The 21,248-nt window shown below is 25.3% G+C and overlaps 1 protein-coding gene across 7 annotated transcripts in view; it reads left to right on the top strand.

The window, feature by feature from the left end:
* The window catches only part of LOC119607685 (collagen alpha-1(XVIII) chain-like), a 227,549-nt gene that overhangs the window by 93,986 nt on the left and 112,315 nt on the right, over positions 1 to 21,248 (top strand). For all 7 annotated transcript variants that reach the window (XM_037961746.1, XM_037961745.1, XM_037961748.1 and 4 more), the window contains 2 exons: positions 9,554 to 9,717; positions 9,866 to 9,958. In XM_037961746.1, the coding sequence (XP_037817674.1) occupies positions 9,554 to 9,717; positions 9,866 to 9,958 (257 nt within the window). The remainder of the gene's footprint in view (positions 1 to 9,553; positions 9,718 to 9,865; positions 9,959 to 21,248) is intronic.

Here is a 21,248-nt window from a genome sequence, read left to right as displayed (position 1 = left end):
GAAATAGCTTTACAGCTTAAACTTTTCTAAAAGAAAGGAATATCTTTAAAGCTCAATATTTCATCAAGAAATGGATCATTTTAAAGCTCGAAAATTTCCCTTTTTATAATACATTTCTAAGAAAATTTCTTTTTATAGAAAATTTTTTAGAAAGGGAATAACTTTAAAGCTCAAACTTTCCCAATGGAAAGGAATATCTTTAAAGCTCAAACTTTCCTAATGGAAAGGAATAGCTTTAAAGCTTAAACTTTCCTAAAGGAAAGAAACAGCTTTAAAGCATAAACTTTTCTAAAGGAAAGAAATAGCTTTACAGCTTAAACTTTTCTAAAAGAAAGAAATATCTTTAAAGCTCAATATTTCATCAAGGAATGGCAATGTGTAGCTTTAAAGCACGATATTTCCTAAAGGTAATAGATCATTCTAAAGCTCGAAAATTTCCCTTTTTATAAAACATTTCCGAGAAAATTTATTTTTATAGAAAATTTTTTGGAAATTCTGTTTTTACGATGATTTTCAAGAAAATTATATCTCTATGGCACTACTACGAGATATATCTATTTTAATAGAAAAGCTCATAATATAGAAAATAAAAAATGTTTACATAAATTTTCTCTAGAAAATTCTCTTTTTATAGAAAATTTTGATAAAATTCTCTTTTTATAGAAAACTTTAAAAAAAACCTCATTTTATAGAAAATGATCGAGAAAATTCTCCATTTTATAGAAAATGCTTTTCGAGAAAATTCTCTTCTTATAGAAAATTTTCAAGAAAATTCTCTTTTTTTACAGAAAATATAACGAGGAAATTATATTTTTATAGAATTTTTTTTAGAAAAATTCTCTTTTTACCACGATTTTAGAAAAAAAATTTCTAGAAAATTCTCTTTTTATAGAAAAATTTCGAGAAAATTCTCTTTTTACAGAAAATTCTCTTTTTATAGAAAATTTTCGAGAAAATTTTCTTTTTATAGAAAATTCTCTTTTTATAGAAAATTTTCTTTTTATAGAAAATTTACGAGAAAATTTTCTTTTTATAGAAATATTTCGAGAAAATTCTCTTTTTATAGAAAATTTTCGAGAAAATTCTCTTTTTATAGAAAATTTTCGAGAAAATTCTCTTTTTATAGAAAATTTTCGAGAAAATTCTCTTTTTATAGAAAATTTTCGAGAAAATTCTCTTTTTATAGAAAATTTTCGAGAAAATTCTCTTTTTTATAGAAAATTTTCGAGAAAATTCTCTTTTTTATAGAAAATTTTCGAGAAAATTCTCTTTTTTATAGAAAATTTTCGAGAAAATTCTCTTTTTTTATAGAAAATTTTCGAGAAAATTCTTTTTTTTATAGAAAATTTTCGAGAAAATTCTTTTTTTTATAGAAAATTCGAGAAAATTCTCTTTTTTATAGAAAATTCGAGAAAATTCTCTTTTTTATAGAAAATTCGAGAAAAGTCTCTTTTTTATAGAAAATTTTCGAGAAAATTCTCTTTTTTATAGAAAATTTTCGAGAAAATTCTCTTTTTTATAGAAAATTTTCGAGAAAATTCTCTTTTTTATAGAAAATTTTCGAGAAAATTCTCTTTTTTATAGAAAATTTTCGAGAAAATTCTCTTTTTTATAGAAAATTTTCGAGAAAATTCTCTTTTTTATAGAAAATTTTCGAGAAAATTCTCTTTTTTATAGAAAATTTTCGAGAAAATTCTCTTTTTTATAGAAAATTTTCGAGAATATTCTCCTTTTATAGATAATTTAGAGAAGGTTTCTCTTTATATATTAGAATTTGGCAAAAATTTCTCTTTTTATAGGAATATTTTCGGAAAATTTATCATTTTAATTCCCGAACATTTGCTGAATTTAAAGATTCAAATTTTCGAGAAAATTCTCTTTTTACAAAAGATTCTTTTTTTATAGAAAATTTTCGAGAATATTCTCCTTTTATAGATAATTTTAGAGAAGGTTTCTCTTTATATATTAGAATTTGGCGAAAATCTCTTTTTATAGGAATATTTTCGGAAAATTTATAATTTTAATTCCCGAACATTTGCTGAATTTAAAGATTATATTCAAAAATGTCTGTTTTTATACAGCTTTACAAATTCGACACTTTCTATCTTTTTATACAAAATTTTCCTTTAGTTATTTCTACACTCTACTGAGCTCACGTTTCTTAATAATTTGCGAATGCACTTTGTTTGTCATTATCTATGAAAAATTAAACAAGAAAAAAAGTACTCTCAAACATATATTTTCTTTTCGGTTACCAAATTGTATTGTTATGTACTTTAATTTTTATTGTTATAGAGAAGACGACCGATTGGAATGAAAATTTAATTTAAAACAGTTTTGAATTTCAATGAGTTTATATTTTATATTATTGTATTTTTGTTATTGAGATTTGATGAGATGGAGGAAACATTAGAAAATAACATAAAAATCAAATTTCATACTAATGCTGGAAAAATACAAGAATTTTAATGGAAATTATTTTCTTAAGAAAAAGGATAAAATAATACCCAAAACCAAATGTCAAGTTGAATGTTGTTTTTTTTTTTTTTTTTTTTGGTAAGAAACTTTGTTTTTCTGTCCATTAAATAATATTGTCTTGCAAATTATAGCTGAAGAAATATGAAAAAGAATTTTTGGTATTTAAAAAGAATGCTAAACAAAAAAAAAGAAAACTTATTATTAGAAAAAGAAAACAATAATTAAAAACATTTTATTATTATACATGTGCAAACTAATTGCCTTTCTTTCAAAAAGTTTTTGTCTTAAATTTAAAATAATGTTTAAAATTACAGAAAATAATATTTTTTTTTTTCACTTTAGTGTCCTTTGATAAAATTTCATTTCCAACAAATTAATTAAAACAAAATATTACTCAAACTCTATTTTAAACATTCTCTTCTAAACAAAAAATCAAAGAAAACTACTTAATTAAAACCTTAAAACAAAAAAAAAATAAAAATCCTTAAAACAAGAAAAGGACATACACATATACATACATATAGACACACATACATATGTTTATATACATTTGTATAGATAAAAACCTTCAAAGAGAGATAGAGAAAAAATAGAGAGTGAGTGTATTATTCCTTTTCGTACATATAAAAATAATATTGGTCTAACAAAAACAAAGAGCTCCGCAAAAAAAAGGGACAAATCAATGCTGATAATGATTATTTTCATGTTCATGATACTGAACATATTTCTTTTCTGTTGTAACAAAAAAAAAAAAAAAAAACTATAAAAAACATGTTAAGAATTTCTTTAATGTTTCGCAACTAAAAAAAAAATAATGATTGAAAATAAAATGAGATTGTTATTGTCTTAAGACAATTGACTTTTTTTTTCTCTTCACAGCTTTTGCAATGAATTGTTTTTACAGCTTAAAAATATATGTATATCTATGTTGTATATACATTGTTGTAGTTAAATCATTGAAACAGAAAGAAAACGCAATTGATTAAAAAATAGTATAAAAATTGAACAAAAGGAAAACGGAAACAGCCAAGAAACTTAAATATCAATATAAAAGAAAGTTGAAAAAATCTCATTATGGGTATTAAAAACGAAACAAATTTACTATAAAATAGACCAGTTGGAAATGTTAAACAATTATGTTTAAAGAAAATTTTTAAAAAATTTCCTTTCGAGTTTCTTCTTATAGAGAACTTCTCTTTTTTTAGACAATTTACTTTTTTATAGAAGATCTTCGAAAATTTATTGAAAAAATCTTTATAAATGAATTTATTTTTTATTATAGAGAACTTAAAAAATGTTCACTTTATGGAAAAATGCCTGTTTTGTTAGAAATCTGCAAAGTTTTCTCTTTTTATTATAGAAAATCTTTGAAATTTCCTTTTTAAATAGTAAATCTTTGAAATTTTCTTATTTAATAGAAAACTTTTTCTATTTTTTTTAGAAAACTTTCGAAATTTTCTCTTTTTTTAAAGAAGATTTTCAAAATGTTCTCATTTTTTTAAAGAAAATTTTCAAAATTTTTCAAAAATCTAAAAAAAAGTTCTCCTTATGGAAAAATGTCTCGTGTTATGGAAATCTGCCAAGTTTTCTTTTTTGTCTCATAGAAAATCTTCGAAATATTCTTTTTTTATAGAAAAATTTATCTTTTTCTTATTGAAATATTCTTTTTTTTTTTAAGAAATTTCACTTCTTAAGAAAATATTAAAATTTTCTCTTCTAATGAAAATTGTGTCTTTTTAAGAAATTTTGTCGAAATTTTCTCTTTTTTTAAGAAAATTATCGAAATTTTCTCTTTTATTTTAAGAGCAAATTTTTGAAAGTTTTCTCTTCTATTGAAATTTTCTCTTTTAAGGAAGATATTCAAATTTTCTCTTTTAATGAACATCTTTAAAATTTTCTATTATTTTAAAAAATATTTCCAAAACTTTCTCTTTTTTATAGAAATTTTTATTTTTATAGAAAATTTTCGACATAATATTTTTAAAGAAAATTTTCGACATTTTTTCTTAAGTAATATTTCTAATGAAAACAGTCTCTTTTTCTTGAAAAAAATTATCGACATTTTCTCTTTTTTTAAGAAAATTTTCGAAATTTTTCTGTTCTGAAAAAAATATTCAAATTTTCTCCTTAATGAAAATATTCAAATTTTCTCTTTTAATGAAAATTTTCGAAATTTTATTTTTTTTTTATAGAAAACTTATGCAATTTTCTCTTTTTTATAATTAATTATTGTTATCATTTTTAAAAAATTCCGCTTTATATGGAAGAAATTCCAAAATTGTTCTTTTCATTAGAAATTCTCAAAAAATTCTCTTTTTATAAGAAATTCTCTTTTCGAGAAAATATTAGAGACAAGATTTGTCTTCTCTTATAGAAAGCTTTCGAAATTTTCTCTTTTTATAGAAAATTGTCTCAAATTTACTTTCTAACTTTTTCTTTTTTTTTTTTTTTTGTAGAAAATTTTCTTTTTCTCTTTCTACACCCTACACCACAACTGTGGTCCTACACCCACCTAAAAATAAACCATTCGGCTCAGAATAACTTCCTGAGTCGATTCAGCTATGTCCGTCTGTGTGACCATGTAAATCTTGTAATAATAATAATAATAATAATAATAATAATAATAATAATAATAATAATAATAATAATAATAATAATAATAATAATAATAATAATAATAATAATAATAATAATAATAATAATAATAATAATAATAATAATAATAATAATTTGATGAAACTTGGCTCATACTCTTTATTTGACCTAAGGACGAAGCCTCTCAAAAATCGGTGCATTATTTCGCATAGCCCCCATACAACCGTACCCCCAGAATAGAGCTTTTGAGCTCATAAATGTTCAATCATTTCACTTAAATGTTCTTGTATCATTCCAAAAATCGTCGTAATGATCGGGCTTCATTTAACCCTTTCCCCCATATGAAGTCCCCTTCAGAAAATGACTTGATGGTCAAAAATCACTTATATTCTGCATCATATGGTCAACCATTCCCGACTATACATTCTTACTTATTCTATTATAAAAATTTTACTTATTTTTGCCACCATTTAAAGGCGATATTTCCCAGTTGCCACTGTGCGTATGATTGATATTATTTTTTTAAATAACAAAGTTAATATCAATCATACGTATAATAACATGACTCATGACTGGACGTTTTTAATCGTTATCCATCACTTACCGGTCTTGTTCTAAATTGTCTAAGAAGCTTTATTTTAATCTGTTTTAAAAAAGATAGTCTTTTATAGTCACCAGAATAAAATTAGAAAAATGAAGTGTAAAACAATATATATATTTACTCACCAAAAGGGGAAGTTTTTTTAAAAACCTCCCAGACACTATTACTACTATGTTGTTCTACCGATATTTCGGTATGATACTAAATAAACCTGTATAGCTGCCTTTTCGAGAAGAAAAAATACAAATATTTATTAAACAGTTTAATTCTCAGAATGAAACAAAAAGTAATCGTAAGAGGCTAAAAACATCCACTCCCATTTTTCGCTAAAAACTACAATAAAGTAGTTAACGAAAAATCTGCAGTGTAATAAATAAAAGAAACGAAAAAAAAAAAAATTATAAATAAAGACAACAACTCGATGTAATCAATGAAATTTTATAAAAATTCACAAGACAAAAGAAATCTCTCAGGGTAAAAGATAAAAAAAAAATTGTAAGAAAACAACAATCAATATCATTATGATTATTATGTTGCTAAATAACAATGTTACTGCTGCTACTGTTGATAATGATGTTGCTACTGCAACAACAATATTGCTAACGACTTATTACAGTAATGAGGTAAAAGGGAAAAACAAACCAAAAAAAAAAAAAAAAACACAAAAAAAAAAAAAAAGAGTGAACAAATAAGAATTAATTCAGTGATGCAATTCTTTTGTTTTTCGCCTCTTATAAGTATTCGCCGATTTCCTCTTATTTTCGCTTTCGAAATTACTTTAGTGTATGTGTTATTATTAATGATGATCACTATTGTAAATGTATGGTTGGGAAATATGTACTATATCTTGATGGATGTAAATTGATTTTTTTTTGTTTAATTATTTTTTGGACACCATTTGCAAAATTAACACAAAATGCTATCCTAACAGAAAATTTGTTCAAAAATGCCTTTTGTAGAAGAATTTCGAAATTTTTTTATTTACAGCAAATTTTTCGAAAATTTCAGCGAAATTCTTCTTAAAACGAAATTTTCCTTAAAACAAAAATTTTCGAATATTTCTGTTTATACAGAAATTCTACAGCAACAACTTCATACAATACCAGAAATGAAATAGAACTGAACTAGAACTGAACTAGAACTGAACTAGAACTGAACTAGAACTGAACTAGAAGTGAACTAGAACTGAACTAGAACTGAACTAGAACTGAACTAGAACTGAACTAGAACTGAACTAGAACTGAACTAGAACTGAACTAGAACTGAACTAGAACTGAACTAGAACTGAACTAGAACTGAACTAGAACTGAACTAGAACTGAACTAGAACTGAACTAGAACTGAACTAGAACTGAACTAGAACTGAACTAGAACTGAACTAGAACTGAACTAGAACTGAACTAGAACTGAACTAGAACTGAACTAGAACTGAACTAGAACTGAACTAGAACTGAACTAGAACTGAACTAGAACTGAACTAGAACTGAACTAGAACTGAACTAGAACTGAACTAGAACTGAACTAGAACTGAACTAGAACTGAACTAGAACTGAACTAGAACTGAACTAGAACTGAACTAGAACTGAACTAGAACTGAACTAGAACTGAACTAGAACTGAACTAGAACTGAACTAGAACTGAACTAGAACTGAACTAGAACTGAACTAGAACTGAACTAGAACTGACTAGAACTGAACTAGAACTGAACTAGAACTGAACTAGAACTGAACTAGAACTGAACTAGAACTGAACTAGAACTGAACTAGAACTGAACTAGAACTGAACTAGAACTGAACTAGAACTGAACTAGAACTGAACTAGAACTGAACTAGAACTGAACTAGAACTGAACTAGAACTGAACTAGAACTGAACTAGAACTGAACTAGAACTGAACTAGAACTGAAACTAGAACTGAACTAGAACTGAACTAGAACTGAAACTAGAACTGAACTAGAACTGAACTAGAACTGAACTAGAACTGAACTAGAACTGAACTAGAACTGAACTAGAACTGAACTAGAACTGAACTAGAACTGAACTAGAACTGAAACTAGAACTGAACTAGAACTGAACTAGAACTGAACTAGAACTGACTAGAACTGAACTAGAACTGAACTAGAACTGAACTAGAACTGAACTAGAACTGAACTAGAACTGAACTAGAACTGAACTAGAACTGAACTAGAACTGAACTAGAACTGAACTAGAACTGAACTAGAACTGAACTAGAACTGAACTAGAACTGAACTAGAACTAAACTAGAACTGAACTAGAACTAAACTAGAACTGAACTAGAACTGAACTAGAACTGAACTAGAACTGAACTAGAACTGAACTAGAACTGAACTAGAACTGAACTAGAACTGAACTAGAACTGAACTAGAACTGAACTAGAACTGAACTAGAACTGAACTAGAACTGAACTAGAACTGAACTAGAACTGAACTAGAACTGAACTAGAACTGAACTAAAACTGAACTAAAACTGAACTAGAACTGAACTAGAACTGAACTAGAACTGAACTAGAACTGAACTAGAACTGAACTAGAACTGAACTAGAACTGAACTAGAACTGAACTAGAACTGAACTAGAACTGAACTAGAACTGAACTAGAACTGAACTAGAACTGAACTAGAACTGAACTAGAACTGAACTAGAACTGAACTAGAACTGAACTAGAACTGAACTAGAACTGAACTGAACTAGAACTGAACTAGAACTGAACTAGAACTGAACTAGAACTGAACTAGAACTGAACTAGAACTGAACTAGAACTGAACTAGAACTGAACTAGAACTGAACTAGAACGAACTAGAACTGAACTAGAACTAGAACTGAACTAGAACTGAACTAGAACTAGGACTGAACTAGAACTGATCTAGAACTGAACTAGAACTGAAAGAAAAGATCCTGTTTGCATATAATTTATTTTCTTGTTTCTACCTCTCTGTGATTCAAACAGTTCAGGATATTAAAAACCCTGTTAGCACTTTAACTTTGCTTTAGTTAAACATACATTTTCCATGTTTGTTTTTTATGTAAACCATATAATAATTACCATCCTCCATAACTTTTAAATGCATAATTAAATACAAAATTATATTCCTGTTTGTTTTTTATTCTATTTATTTTGTTGTTGTTGGTAAAAACCAGACCGGAAATGGTGTTGTAGTACTTAATGTTTGTATATTATTTTTCATATTTTTCTGGGGCTTGTTTTTTTGCATTTTTTCATATACCATGTCTCATCCACTCTGTGTGTTGTTTTTTTTTTTTGTGCATTTCATTCGGTTATAGTTTATTATGAAATTCATTGTTGTCGTGTATGCCAGCCAGGCCATTAATGTTGCAGGCAATAAAAAAGCCACAGAAAACTGAAATAAAAATGGGAGGAATAGTATTGCCACTACTGCAAATACAACAAAGTTGTAACCAACTCATCACTATACACCAACTCATATTTTCTGTTTGTTTTCGTTTTATTTTTTTTTCTTTGCACTTCCGCTTCCTGTTTGTAGCTACTAGTAGCAGTATTAATTTTGTACTTGTGAGAATGAGTTTGAGTATATGTGTTGCTGATGATGTTGTTACTCGGTGTTGCTACAACATCATAATAATTTTTGCTTCATTTTCTGTTTATATTTTTTCTTTTTTTTTATTTAATTTTTAATATTTTTTCTCATTGTTGTTTATATTTCAGTTGTTTTACACTATTTTCTTTATTTATTTTATGTTTTATGAAATTATGCTCTTGCTGTGTTGTTGCATTATGATTATATTTTATTCTCTTTTTGTTTTATTTTTTATGGTTCCTTTTCATTTTACAATACTCTATATATAATTCAATTTGTTTGTATTTTTCTGTTTGCTATTAACAGGACCTCCTGGTCCTCCAGGTCCACCAGGACCCCCGGCTAGTGGCAGTCGTCATCATGATCATGATGAAGAAGAGGAGACTCCCTACTATTCAGCAGCTTCTTCTTGGAATATGCGTATTGTTCCGGGAGCCGTAACATTTCCCAATATTGATGAAATGACAAAGGTAAATTGAATTTTTTGTTCTTTTCTCTTCTCAGTGTGTCATTTCTTGTTATTGTCTTGTTTGAATAATATAAATGTATGAAATTGTCTTACTTTCTGTTTTTTATTGTCTTGTTTTTTTTTTTTTTTTTTTTTTTTTTTGTTAATAGAAATCTGCCATGAATCCACCTGGTACTTTGGCATATATAACTGAAGAGGAAGCGTTATTAGTGAGAGTCAACAAAGGTTGGCAATATATTGCGGTAAGTGATTTATTTTTTTTAATATAATAAGGCAAATGTTTTTTGATAAAGGAAAATGCAAGATTTTCTCGCTTTTGGGAATGGAAGTTTAACAGGAATGGAACTAATTAACAATATTTTTAGTTGAAGTGGTATATAAGTTATTTATAATTAGATGATGTAATATTCTTAAAACTCCATAATTGAAAGCTGATTAAAAGGAACTAATCCTTACTGAACAAAATTCAATGTATTCCATTCCATTTCGAAAAAATTATAGTTAATTGTTCCAAATACCTTTAGAAAATCGATCTGGAATCAACCGCTTACACGCTATTCTATGGAAGCGTTCAAAAAGCATCAAATTGATCGCATACTTTTCTAAATCAAACTGATCGCAGAGCTTTCTATAGAATACAACTGATCTCACACTTTTCTAGAGAAAACTGATCTCACACTTTTCTATAGAAAACTGATCGCACACTTTTCTAGAGAAAACTGATCTCACACTTTTCTATAAAAACTGATCTCACACTTTTCTATAGTAAACTCAAACTTTTCTATAGAAAACTGATCTCAAACTTTTCTATAGAAAACTGATCTCAAACTTTTCTATAGAAAACTGATCTCAAACTTTTCTATAGAAAACTGATCTCAAATTTTTTTATAGAAAACTGTTCTCACACTTTTATATAGAAAACTGTTCTCACACTTTTATATAGAAAACTGTTCTCACACTTTTATATAGAAAACTGTTCTCACACTTTTATATAGAAAACTGTTCTCACACTTTTCTATAGAAAACTGTTCTCACACTTTTCTATAGAAAACTGTTCTCACACTTTTCTATAGAAAACTGTTCTCGCACTTTTCTAGAGAAAACTGATCTCACACTTTTCTATAGAAAACTGATCGCACACTTTTCTATAGAAAACTGTTCTTACACTTCTCTATAGAAAACTGTTCTCACACTTTTCTATAGAAAACTGTTCTCACACTTTTCTATAGAAATCTGTTCTCACACTTTTCTATTGAAAACTGTTCTCACACTTTTCTATAGAAAACTGATCTCACATTATTCTGTAGGAAATCGATCTCACATTTTTATATAAAAAACTGATATCAAACTTTTCTATAGAAAACTGATCTGACACTTTTGTACAGAACTGTTCTCACACTTTTCTATAGAAAACTGTTCTCACACTTTTATATAGAAAACTGTTCTCACACTTTTATATAGAAAACTGTTCTCACACTTTTCTATAGAAAACTGTTCTCACACTTTTCTATAGAAAACTGTTCTCACACTTTTCTATAGAAAACTGTTCTCACACTTTTCTATAGAAAACTGTTCTCACACTTTTCTATAGAAAACTATTCTCACACTTTTCTATAGAAAACTATTCTTACACTTTTCTATAGAAAACTGTTCTCACACTTTTCTATAGAAAACTGTTCTCACACTTTTCTATAGAAAACTGTTCTCACACTTTTCTATAGAAAACTGTTCTCACACTTTTCTATAGAAATCTGTTCTCACACTTTTCTATTGAAAACTGTTCTCACACTTTTCTATAGAAAACTGATCTCACATTTTTCTATAGGAAACCGATCTCACATTTTTATATAAAAAACTGATCTCAAACTTTTCTATAGAAAACTGATCTGACACTTTTGTACAGAAATCTGATCTCACACTTTTCTATACAAAACTGATCTCACACTTTTCTATACAAAACTGGTCTCACACTTTTCTATAGAAAACTGATCTCACACTTTTCTATAGAAAACTGATCTCACACTTTTCTATAGAAAACTGATCTCACACTATTCTATATAAAACTGATCTCACACTTTTCTATAGAAAACTGATCTCACACTTCTCTATAGAAAACTGATCTCACACTTTTCTATAGAAAACTGATCTCACATTTTTTTATAGAAAACTGATCTTACACATTTCTATAGAAAACTTTTCGCCCTTTTTTTAAAGATCGTTCAATATTCCATAAAATACTAATTGTGAAAAACTGATTGCACTAAGCAGTTTTCTGATAGATATTCTTTAATTTTAAATAAATTCTCTTACTCCACTTAAATCTCTAAAATAAATGTCAATTCATATAAATGTATGAATGGGAAAATCTGCTTTAATTTATTAAAATCATTTAATCGTATTCAGTTTTAAGGAAAATATTTTTGTTTTAATATACAAAGAGACAGTTTTTTTTCATAATTTATCTTCTAATCTTATGGGCTGGGGTGACCTTTTTCATTGTGTATATAAAATCCTTATAAGAAATAAGTAATTACATTACAAATTATATATGCAATAGGGTTTCCCAATTTCACACATATTGTTACTTTTTAGAAAATAGTAAGAAAACCTAGCGATACGTTGCAAGATACTCCGGATCAGCATCTAATTTAAGTAATTTTAAAACTCATTGACAATTTTTGGGAAAAACATTCCTAAGGTTTTCTGGGATTTTTCCTTCGGTTTGCAAACCCTAGCAGGAGTAAAAAAAATATTTTTTTCTTATTTATGTGAAGGAATTCTATATTTACTTAAGCAAAGACAAATTAAAAATAAATTATAAAGGAATGAATATTTTTTTTACTTTGTAAGTATAATCTTGGAATATTTTTGCTTAAAAAAAAGACACGAGGCATATTTTATTATAATAAAGAAATTAGGGGAGTAAAATTAGAACAATAAAGCTTAAAAATAAAAAATTTAAATATTTTTTTTAAGAAATTGACTGACAACAGCACAGATTCACATGAATACATAATTCACCTAAACTTAACAAATAGTTTTCCCCTAGTTTTTGTAATGGCTTTTGGAATTTTTAGATTTTTCTTCTATTACTTCAAAGTAGTGCTTTCTTTAGAATGACAGAGAATTTTTAAATTCGTAGAATGTTGTTGTACAATGTGGGCATTTCATCACAATAATAATAATAATAATAAAATGTTGATTGTTTTATTTTTATACTAAATAAATAATATAATTGCTGTAATAAGAAGTACACAAGCAATTACTTACTAACCTTATTATAATCTTTGTTTTCGTATTAAAAACGAAACATAAATAACAAAACGTCATAAATTAAAAGCGAAATAAAATACAAAATAAACCAAAATATAAATATATTTATTCAAAACAACTGGCAAGTTGATGTATGCATAAAAATAACAGAGTTTTGAAGATAAAAATTCTTTAAAATAAAATACAGACAATGTCAAACCTTTTGACATTGATCCTACACTTTTCAATAGAAAACTGATCCCACACTTATATAAAACAAATCTTACACTCTTCTGTATAGAAAACTGATCACATACATTTCCATAGAAAACTGATCCCACACTTTTCTATACAAAACTGAAATCACACTTTTCTGACACTTTTCTATAGAAAACTGATATTACACTTTTCTATAGAAAACTGATATTACACTTTTCTATAGAAAACTGATATTACACTTTTCTATAGAAAACTGATCTCAAACTTTTCTATAGAAAACTGATCTCAAACTTTTCTATAGAAAACAGATCTCACACTTTTCTATAGAAAACTGATCTCACACTTTTCTATAGAAAACTGATCTCACACTTTTCTATAGAAAACTGATCTAACACTTTTCTATAGAAAATTGATCTGACAATTTTCTATAGAAAATTGATCTCACACTTTTCTTTAGAAAACTGATCTCACATTTTTCTATAGAAAACTGATCTCACACTTTTCTATAGAAAACTTATCTCACACTTTTCTATAGGAAACTGATCGCAAACTTTTCTATAGAAAATTGATCGCACACTTTTCTATAGAAAACTGATCGCACACTTTTCTATAGAAAACTGATCGTACGCTTTTCTATAGCAAACTGATCGTACACTTTTCTATAGCAAACTGATCTCACACATTTCTATTGCAAACTGATCTCACACTTTTCTTTAGAAAACTGATCTCACACTTTTCTATAGAAAAACTGATCTCACACTTTTCTATAAAACTTTTCTAATAGAAACTTTTCTATAGAAAACTTATCGTACACTTTTCTATAGTAAACTTATCGTACGCTTTTCTATAGAAAACTGATCTTACACTTTTCTATAGAAAACTGATCGTACACTCTCTGATCTAACACACTTCTATGGAAAAGTGGAAACTGATCGAAATTTTTTCATTTCAATTGTAAACTTATTAAAGCTTTTTCATGTAAAAGCTTTACTTACCAAAAACGATTGCATTCCTTTAAAGTCAACTGCATTAACAGAACACAAATGTACACAGGCAATATTCTTTTTGGGGTTTTTAACAAAATAGCTAATGTTGATGTTTTTATTTCAAATACCTTTTTTTTATCATTTTCCATTTTTGGTTGTTTGTAATCTAATTTTTTGTGCTGTGAGGGGAGGCTCAACAACAATAAGTATACGAGCTACACAAACAACAGAAGAAAAAGTCAAAATCAAAATAATGGCTGTATATACAATTGTATTGTTAAGCTTTTACATGTGTTAAAGTTGATTTTTTGTCATTTGTCTTAGTGAGTGTATGACTTACTGTCTGTCTGTCATTCTGTTTGTTTGTTTGTTTGCCTGATTGTCTGCTTATAAGAACAAGTATGTTAGAAGCAAGTAAGTAGTAAACATGTATGCACTCACGCATACAGTCATATAGGCATAAGTATTTACACTGTGTATACACGTGTTATGTGTCCGGAGGGGAATGGGAAATGGAAATTAAACAAAATAGTATTTAAAAAGGTTTACATTTTAATATTTAAGTCAATTGTTAGTACAAAAACTTAATTAAAATTATTTTAAAATTTTAAAAATTTTTTTTAACTTTTTGTTACACACTGTAATGTATTGTGAAAATAAACAAATACACAAATACAATAATAATAAAATAAAAACACAACAATTTAATGGCAAACATATTAAATGGAAAAAAAAATTGTTCCCTTAGGCAACATTATTATATTGACAATGATTTCAAGTTATTTCTTACGATTTGTTTCTTACATTTTCAAGTTGATGTTGTTTTGATTTTTGTGCTTCTTGTTTTTTTATTTTGGTTGCGCTTGATTTGAAGTAGATCATTATTACCAACAGATGGGTTCTGTTAGATATCAAATACAATAAAATAAAAGAAATCAACGAAAACAATTTCAAGAAAATTTGTTTTAAAGAAAAAAAAAAAAAAATCAAGTTTTCAATATCAGGCCAATCGCATAAAAACATGCATACAGAAAATTGCCTCAAAAACATACAAACACTTACATATAGAAAGGCAAAGCTTCATTGAAACAAATAGCAGCCATAACAAGGAAAATCAAACAAACTACAGACTTACACTCACACACATACACCCAAACGTATCTTTCAAATACTTGTCTCTAAGATTGTCTGTTGTCAGTTTTTTTGACATTGTTTATTTGTTAGTTTACTTTACATTCTTATATCATTTTCGGCTTAAATAAAATGGCTCTAAAAACTCTATAGACATTGTTAACAGCGAAACACAAAAAATCTCACACGGGTATCCTAGCATAACACAGTATTACTTATGTCTAAAATAAAGTGGAAAAATATCTACGAAAAAAAAAAACAAAATCAACTTTTTGCTATAATAAAATTATTCTACATACATCTAAAATACTCTAGTTTTTTTTCTATTATCTAGTTTCTAATACTTTTCCTATGATATTATTTTCACTTGGAAAGTCATGACTTTTTTTTCCCTTTTTTTAACAAATTTGAACTGCCAATAAAGGATATAAAATGTGTAAAAAATATTTCTACTTTCAATATTTTGTTTTGCGTTTTAACTCTATCGAACATCATTGAAACTTGACATAATGTTTGCTTATCAAAAATTTCGTGTTTTTTATATTTTTGTTAGAAGATTTGCTGTTGTTGTTGGTGCTACTATTGGTTGGTTTAATCCCTTTACAATTGTTATCTTTGTATACGAAAATATTTTGACATACAGTGTGTGCAGTAGGCTTAGGGGAAATTTTGGAATTAAACTTCAATTTGTTAATACACACAAATGTTATTTAAACAAAATTCAGGTTTTTTGAAACATGTAGTAAAAGAGTAATTCATTTTAAAATCTCTAGAAAATTTTCAAAAATTTGTTTTTGTATAGAAATTTTTTGAGAAAAATGTCTCTTTTTTATAAAGTTTTAGGAAAATTTTTCTTTTTATAGAATATTTTCTCCGTTTATAGAAAATGTTTGCCAAATTATCGAATAAGTTCTCAGTTTATAGAAAATTTTCGAGAAAACCCTCATTTTATAGAAAAATATCTGTCCGAAAATTTTCGCAAATTTTTCCTTTTTATAGCAAAATTCTCTTTTCATAGATAATTTTAATAAAATATAATTTTCGAGAAAATTCTATTTTCATAAAAAATGTTCATGAAACTTCTATTTTCATAGAAAATATTCGAAAAAATTCTATTTTAATTCTCATCTTAATCGAAAATTTTTATGAAAATTCTCTTTTTATAGAAAATTTTCGAAAAATTCCTTTCTGTTTTTATAGAATATTTGCGTATAATATTGTTTACGGCAATTTTTTTAAAAAATTGTTCTTTTGGAAATTTCTCTTATAAAAAATGTAGGGAAATTTCTTAGAAAATTTCTTTTTTATATAATATTTTTTAGAAATTTTCTCTTTTTGTTAATCATTTTCAGAAATTATCTCTTTTATAAAAAATGTTTCTTTTTATAGAAAATTGTCAAAGAAAAGCTCTTTTTATAGTAAATTTTCTAGCAATTTTCATTTTATGAAAATGTCTCTTTTTTATAGAAGATTTTTAGAAATTTCCTTTTTTCCATAGAACATTTTCTAATTTTTTTATAGAACATTTGAAGAAATTTTCTATTTTTATAGAAAATTTTCGGAAAATTTCTATTTTTACCAGAAAATTTTCGGAAAATTTCTATTTTTACCAGAAAATTTTCGGAAAATTTCTATTTTTACCAGAAAATTTTCGGAAAATTTATATTTTTATCAGAAAATTTTCGGAAATTTTCTATTTTTATCAGAAAATTTTCGGAAAATTTCTATTTTTACCAGAAAATTTTCGGAAAATTTCTATTTTTACCAGAAAATTTTCGGAAAATTTCTATTTTTACCAGAAAATTTTCGGAAAATTTATATTTTTATCAGAAAAAATGTTTCTTTTTATAGAAAATTGTCAAAGAAAAGCTCTTTTTATAGTAAATTTTCTAGCAATTTTCATTTTATGAAAATGTCTCTTTTTTATAGAAGATTTTTAGAAATTTCCTTTTTTCCATAGAACATTTTCTAATTTTTTTATAGAACATTTGAAGAAATTTTCTATTTTTATAGAAAATTTTCGGAAAATTTCTATTTTTACCAGAAAATTTTCGGAAAATTTCTATTTTTACCAGAAAATTTTCGGAAAATTTCTATTTTTACCAGAAAATTTTCGGAAAATTTATATTTTTATCAGAAAATTTTCGGAAATTTTCTATTTTTATCAGAAAATTTTCGGAAAATTTCTATTTTTACCAGAAAATTTTCGGAAAATTTCTATTTTTACCAGAAAATTTTCGGAAAATTTCTATTTTTACCAGAAAATTTTCGGAAAATTTATATTTTTATCAGAAAATTTTCGGAAATTTTCTATTTTTACCAGAAAATTTTCGGAAAATTTCTATTTTTACCAGAAAATTTTCGGAAAATTTCTATTTTTACCAGAAAATTTTCGGAAAATTTCTATTTTTACCAGAAAATTTTCATAAAAATTTCTATTTTTACCAGAAAATTTTCATAAAAATTTCTATTTTTACCAGAAAATTTTCATAAAAATTTATATTTTTACCAGAAAATTTTCATAAAAATTTCTATTTTACCAGAAAATTTTCATAAAAATTTCTATTTTTACCAGAAAATTTTCATAAAAATTTCTATTTTTACCAGAAAATTTTCATAAAAATTTCTATTTTTACCAGAAAATTTTCGGAAAACTCCTTTTTTATAGAAAATTCTCGAAAAATTTCTTTTTTTTATAGAAAATTTTCCGAAAATTTCTTTTTTTCTAATTTTTTTAGAACAAAATTTCTGTTTTATTAAAAATTTTCGGAAAATTTACTTTTTTCTAGAAAATTTTGTCATTTTAAAGAAAATTTCTCTTTTTATAAAATATTTTTGGAAAATTTATTTTTTTTAAAAAATTTCCCTATTTTTATAGAAAATTTCTATTTTTATAGAAAATTTTCGGAAAATTTCTATTTTTATCAGAAAATTTTCGGAAAATTTCTATTTTTACCAGAAAATTTTCGGAAAATTTCTATTTTTATTAGAAAATTTTCGGAAATTTCTATTTTTATCAGAAAATTTCTTTTTTTTTATAGAAAATTCTCGGAAAATTTCTTTTTTTATAGAAAATTTTCGGAAAATTTCTTTTTTTATAGAAAATTTTCGGAAAATTTCTTTTTTTTATGGAAAATTTTCAGAAAATTTATTTTTTTAAAGAAAATTTTCGGAAAATTTATATTTTTTAATAGAAAATTTTCGGAAGATTTATATTTTTATGGAAAATTTTCGGAAAATTTCTCTTTTTATAGAAAATTGTCGGAAAATTTTGTCTTTTTATAAAAAAAAAAATTTCTTAAAAATACTTTTTGTGGAAAATGTTCTTTTTATAGAACATTTTTTAAAAAAATTAATTTTTTATAGAAAATTTATCTATTTTATGGAAAATTTTCAGAAATTTTGTAAATTTATAGAAGATTTTTAGTTTTTTTTTTAGAACATTTTCGTAGATTTTCTTTTTTTGTGAAACATTTTCAGAAATTTTATATTTTTATAGAAAAATGACGATAAAAAGTTTATTTAATAGTATGTTTGCACAATTTTCTTATTATAGAAAATTTTTTAAGACTTTCTTTTTATAGAAAATTTTCCAAAAATTTCTCTTTTTTAAAGATTTTCGAAAAAATTCTCTTTTTTAGAAAATTTTCGAAAAGTTACTTTTTTACTGAAAATTGTCGAAAAAAAAAACTTTTACTATAGTAAATTTGCGAACAATTTTCAGTAGAAAATGTTGTTTTTTATAGAAAATTAGATTAAAGAAAATTTTCGAAACAAATTTTCTTTTCATAAAAAAATTTAGAACAAACGCTTTCGTTTCTATAGTAAATTTTCGAGTAACTTCTGTTTTTATAGAAAACTTTTCATAATTTTCCTTTTTATAGAAAATTTTGGAACAAATTCTTTTTATATAGACAATTTTCAAACGTATTCTTTTTTTTATAGAATATTTTCATTTTATAGAAACTAGTCCATCCAAATTCCAATTTTATCAAACAAATCATATTTTATAGAAAATCTGCATTTTGTTCGTAAAGACTATCCTTTCATGGAAAAATTTCTAACGAATTTTTTATAAAATATTTTAAAAAAATTTTCGTTTCATTCTTGGTTTTTGTAAAATTTTTGAAATTTTCCTTTTTTACGGAAAATTTTCAAACATTTCTTTATCACTTCATGGAAAATTTTCTAAAAGCTCCTAAACTTCTAAACTCATCACCCTGGCTATAACCCTTAAGAAAACTGCGGCAATCTAAACAAAGTTATTTTTGTTATCGTTGTTTTAGTTGTTTTTTGTTCGTTTCTTTCCTTTCTAACGAATGCAATAAAATCAACATACTTAAGTGCTTGTAGTATAGTTCGATGTTATAGTATCTACTATATATCGTTAGTATAGATAGTACTTGTAGACTAGCTAAATCAGTAGAGGATATGGCTTAAAGGAACGTGTGTATTATTCCTTTTCTTGTATCTCAATGAGTTTCTAACACAATATGAACTAGATCTGTTTGTGCTACGAATACAAACTACGTCATGTATGTACGTATAATAGACATTCTACATACACAATGGAATGGTATTCATTTTATGGTTACTTTACTCTTTTTCTTAAACAAACAAAGGATAGACTGATGAAAATAATAGAATAAAAAAAAACTTAGTCAATAATCTTACAATTTGTTTAAAGCAAATAGTGCTTTTTATGTTAAAGGAAAAGCAGAAATTGAATTTTTAAATTAAAAGCAATAATAATTTAATTTATTTTTGAGCATAACTCATTTTTGAAGTTATACCTTTTTTTGAAACAAATGACTTGTGCTTATTTCCTCTTAACATTTGATAGATGTTCTAAATTTTATGTTTTCCATTAATTTACAATTTATAACTTAATTTCATTAAAATTTTCCAATTGATTTTTATACTTTATCAAATTTAATTAAAATAAAATTTTCCTAGGGGTTTTCCATTAAAAAATAGCAGAAGAAAAAGGAAAACAAAAAAGTGTAAAAGTTAAGAGAAATATTTTTAATGGTTTTCTTAATTATCTTGTAATTTTTATTTATTAAAAATCTACAAAAGTTTTTGTTTTTTTTTTTCATGTTCATGTAATGATATTAATCTTTAAAACAAGTTGGGAAAAAAGGAAACGAAAAAGTACTCACACACACACACAGAAACAAAGTAATGAAATAAAAATGTTTACAAATAAAACATTAAACAAAAAAAAAGGATATTAATAAAAATAACAACAAAAGGACTAAAAACAATAACAACCGAAAAAAAGTCAACTGCACAACAATAACAGCATCAGCAGCAGCAATACTTCTTAGCAACAAAAAGTAAATAAATTTTAATTGGCACATGAAAAATTTCATCACTCTCTCTCGCTTTAAAAAGAAAAAAAAAAACTTTTCTTTTTTTGCAGCACAAAAGTTACATTTCAAAGAATTTCAAGAAGTAAATCTATGCTGTACATATTTCAACTAGGATGTATTTTTCGAAACAATTTTGAAACATGATTGTTGTAGATGCCTGAAAACGAACGTAAAACATAAAAGAAAAATTGTATTTATTAGCTTAACAAACCAAAAAACAAACTAATTGCTGGCAATTTGTAAATTTTTAACTTGTTGCCAAACATTGCATTGTTTGAAAAAAAGAAAAAGCTAGAAAACTTTACTCATTTTTACGCTGAAAAGTTTGGAAAAAGTGTTCAAGTTGTTATTGCCTTAAAATATAAAGAGATATTATCATTTCAATTCAATTATTAAATCTGCTTTTATTAGACTGACAACAAATTTATTAGACTAACAACAAATTCATTTTTAATGATTTCTCTTTTTATAGAAAATTTATAAAAAATTTTCGGAAAATTTGTGCTTTCATAGAAATTTTTAGGAAACTTTGTCCTTTTATAGAAAATTCTAGGAAAATTTGTCCATTT

Source organism: Lucilia sericata, unplaced genomic scaffold, assembly GCF_015586225.1.
Source record: "Lucilia sericata isolate MDLA Ls3-8-SP2 unplaced genomic scaffold, ASM1558622v1 Contig000729F_arrow, whole genome shotgun sequence".
Classification (NCBI taxonomy): Eukaryota; Metazoa; Arthropoda; class Insecta; order Diptera; family Calliphoridae; genus Lucilia; species Lucilia sericata.
This window is presented reverse-complemented; position numbering and strand designations above follow the sequence as displayed.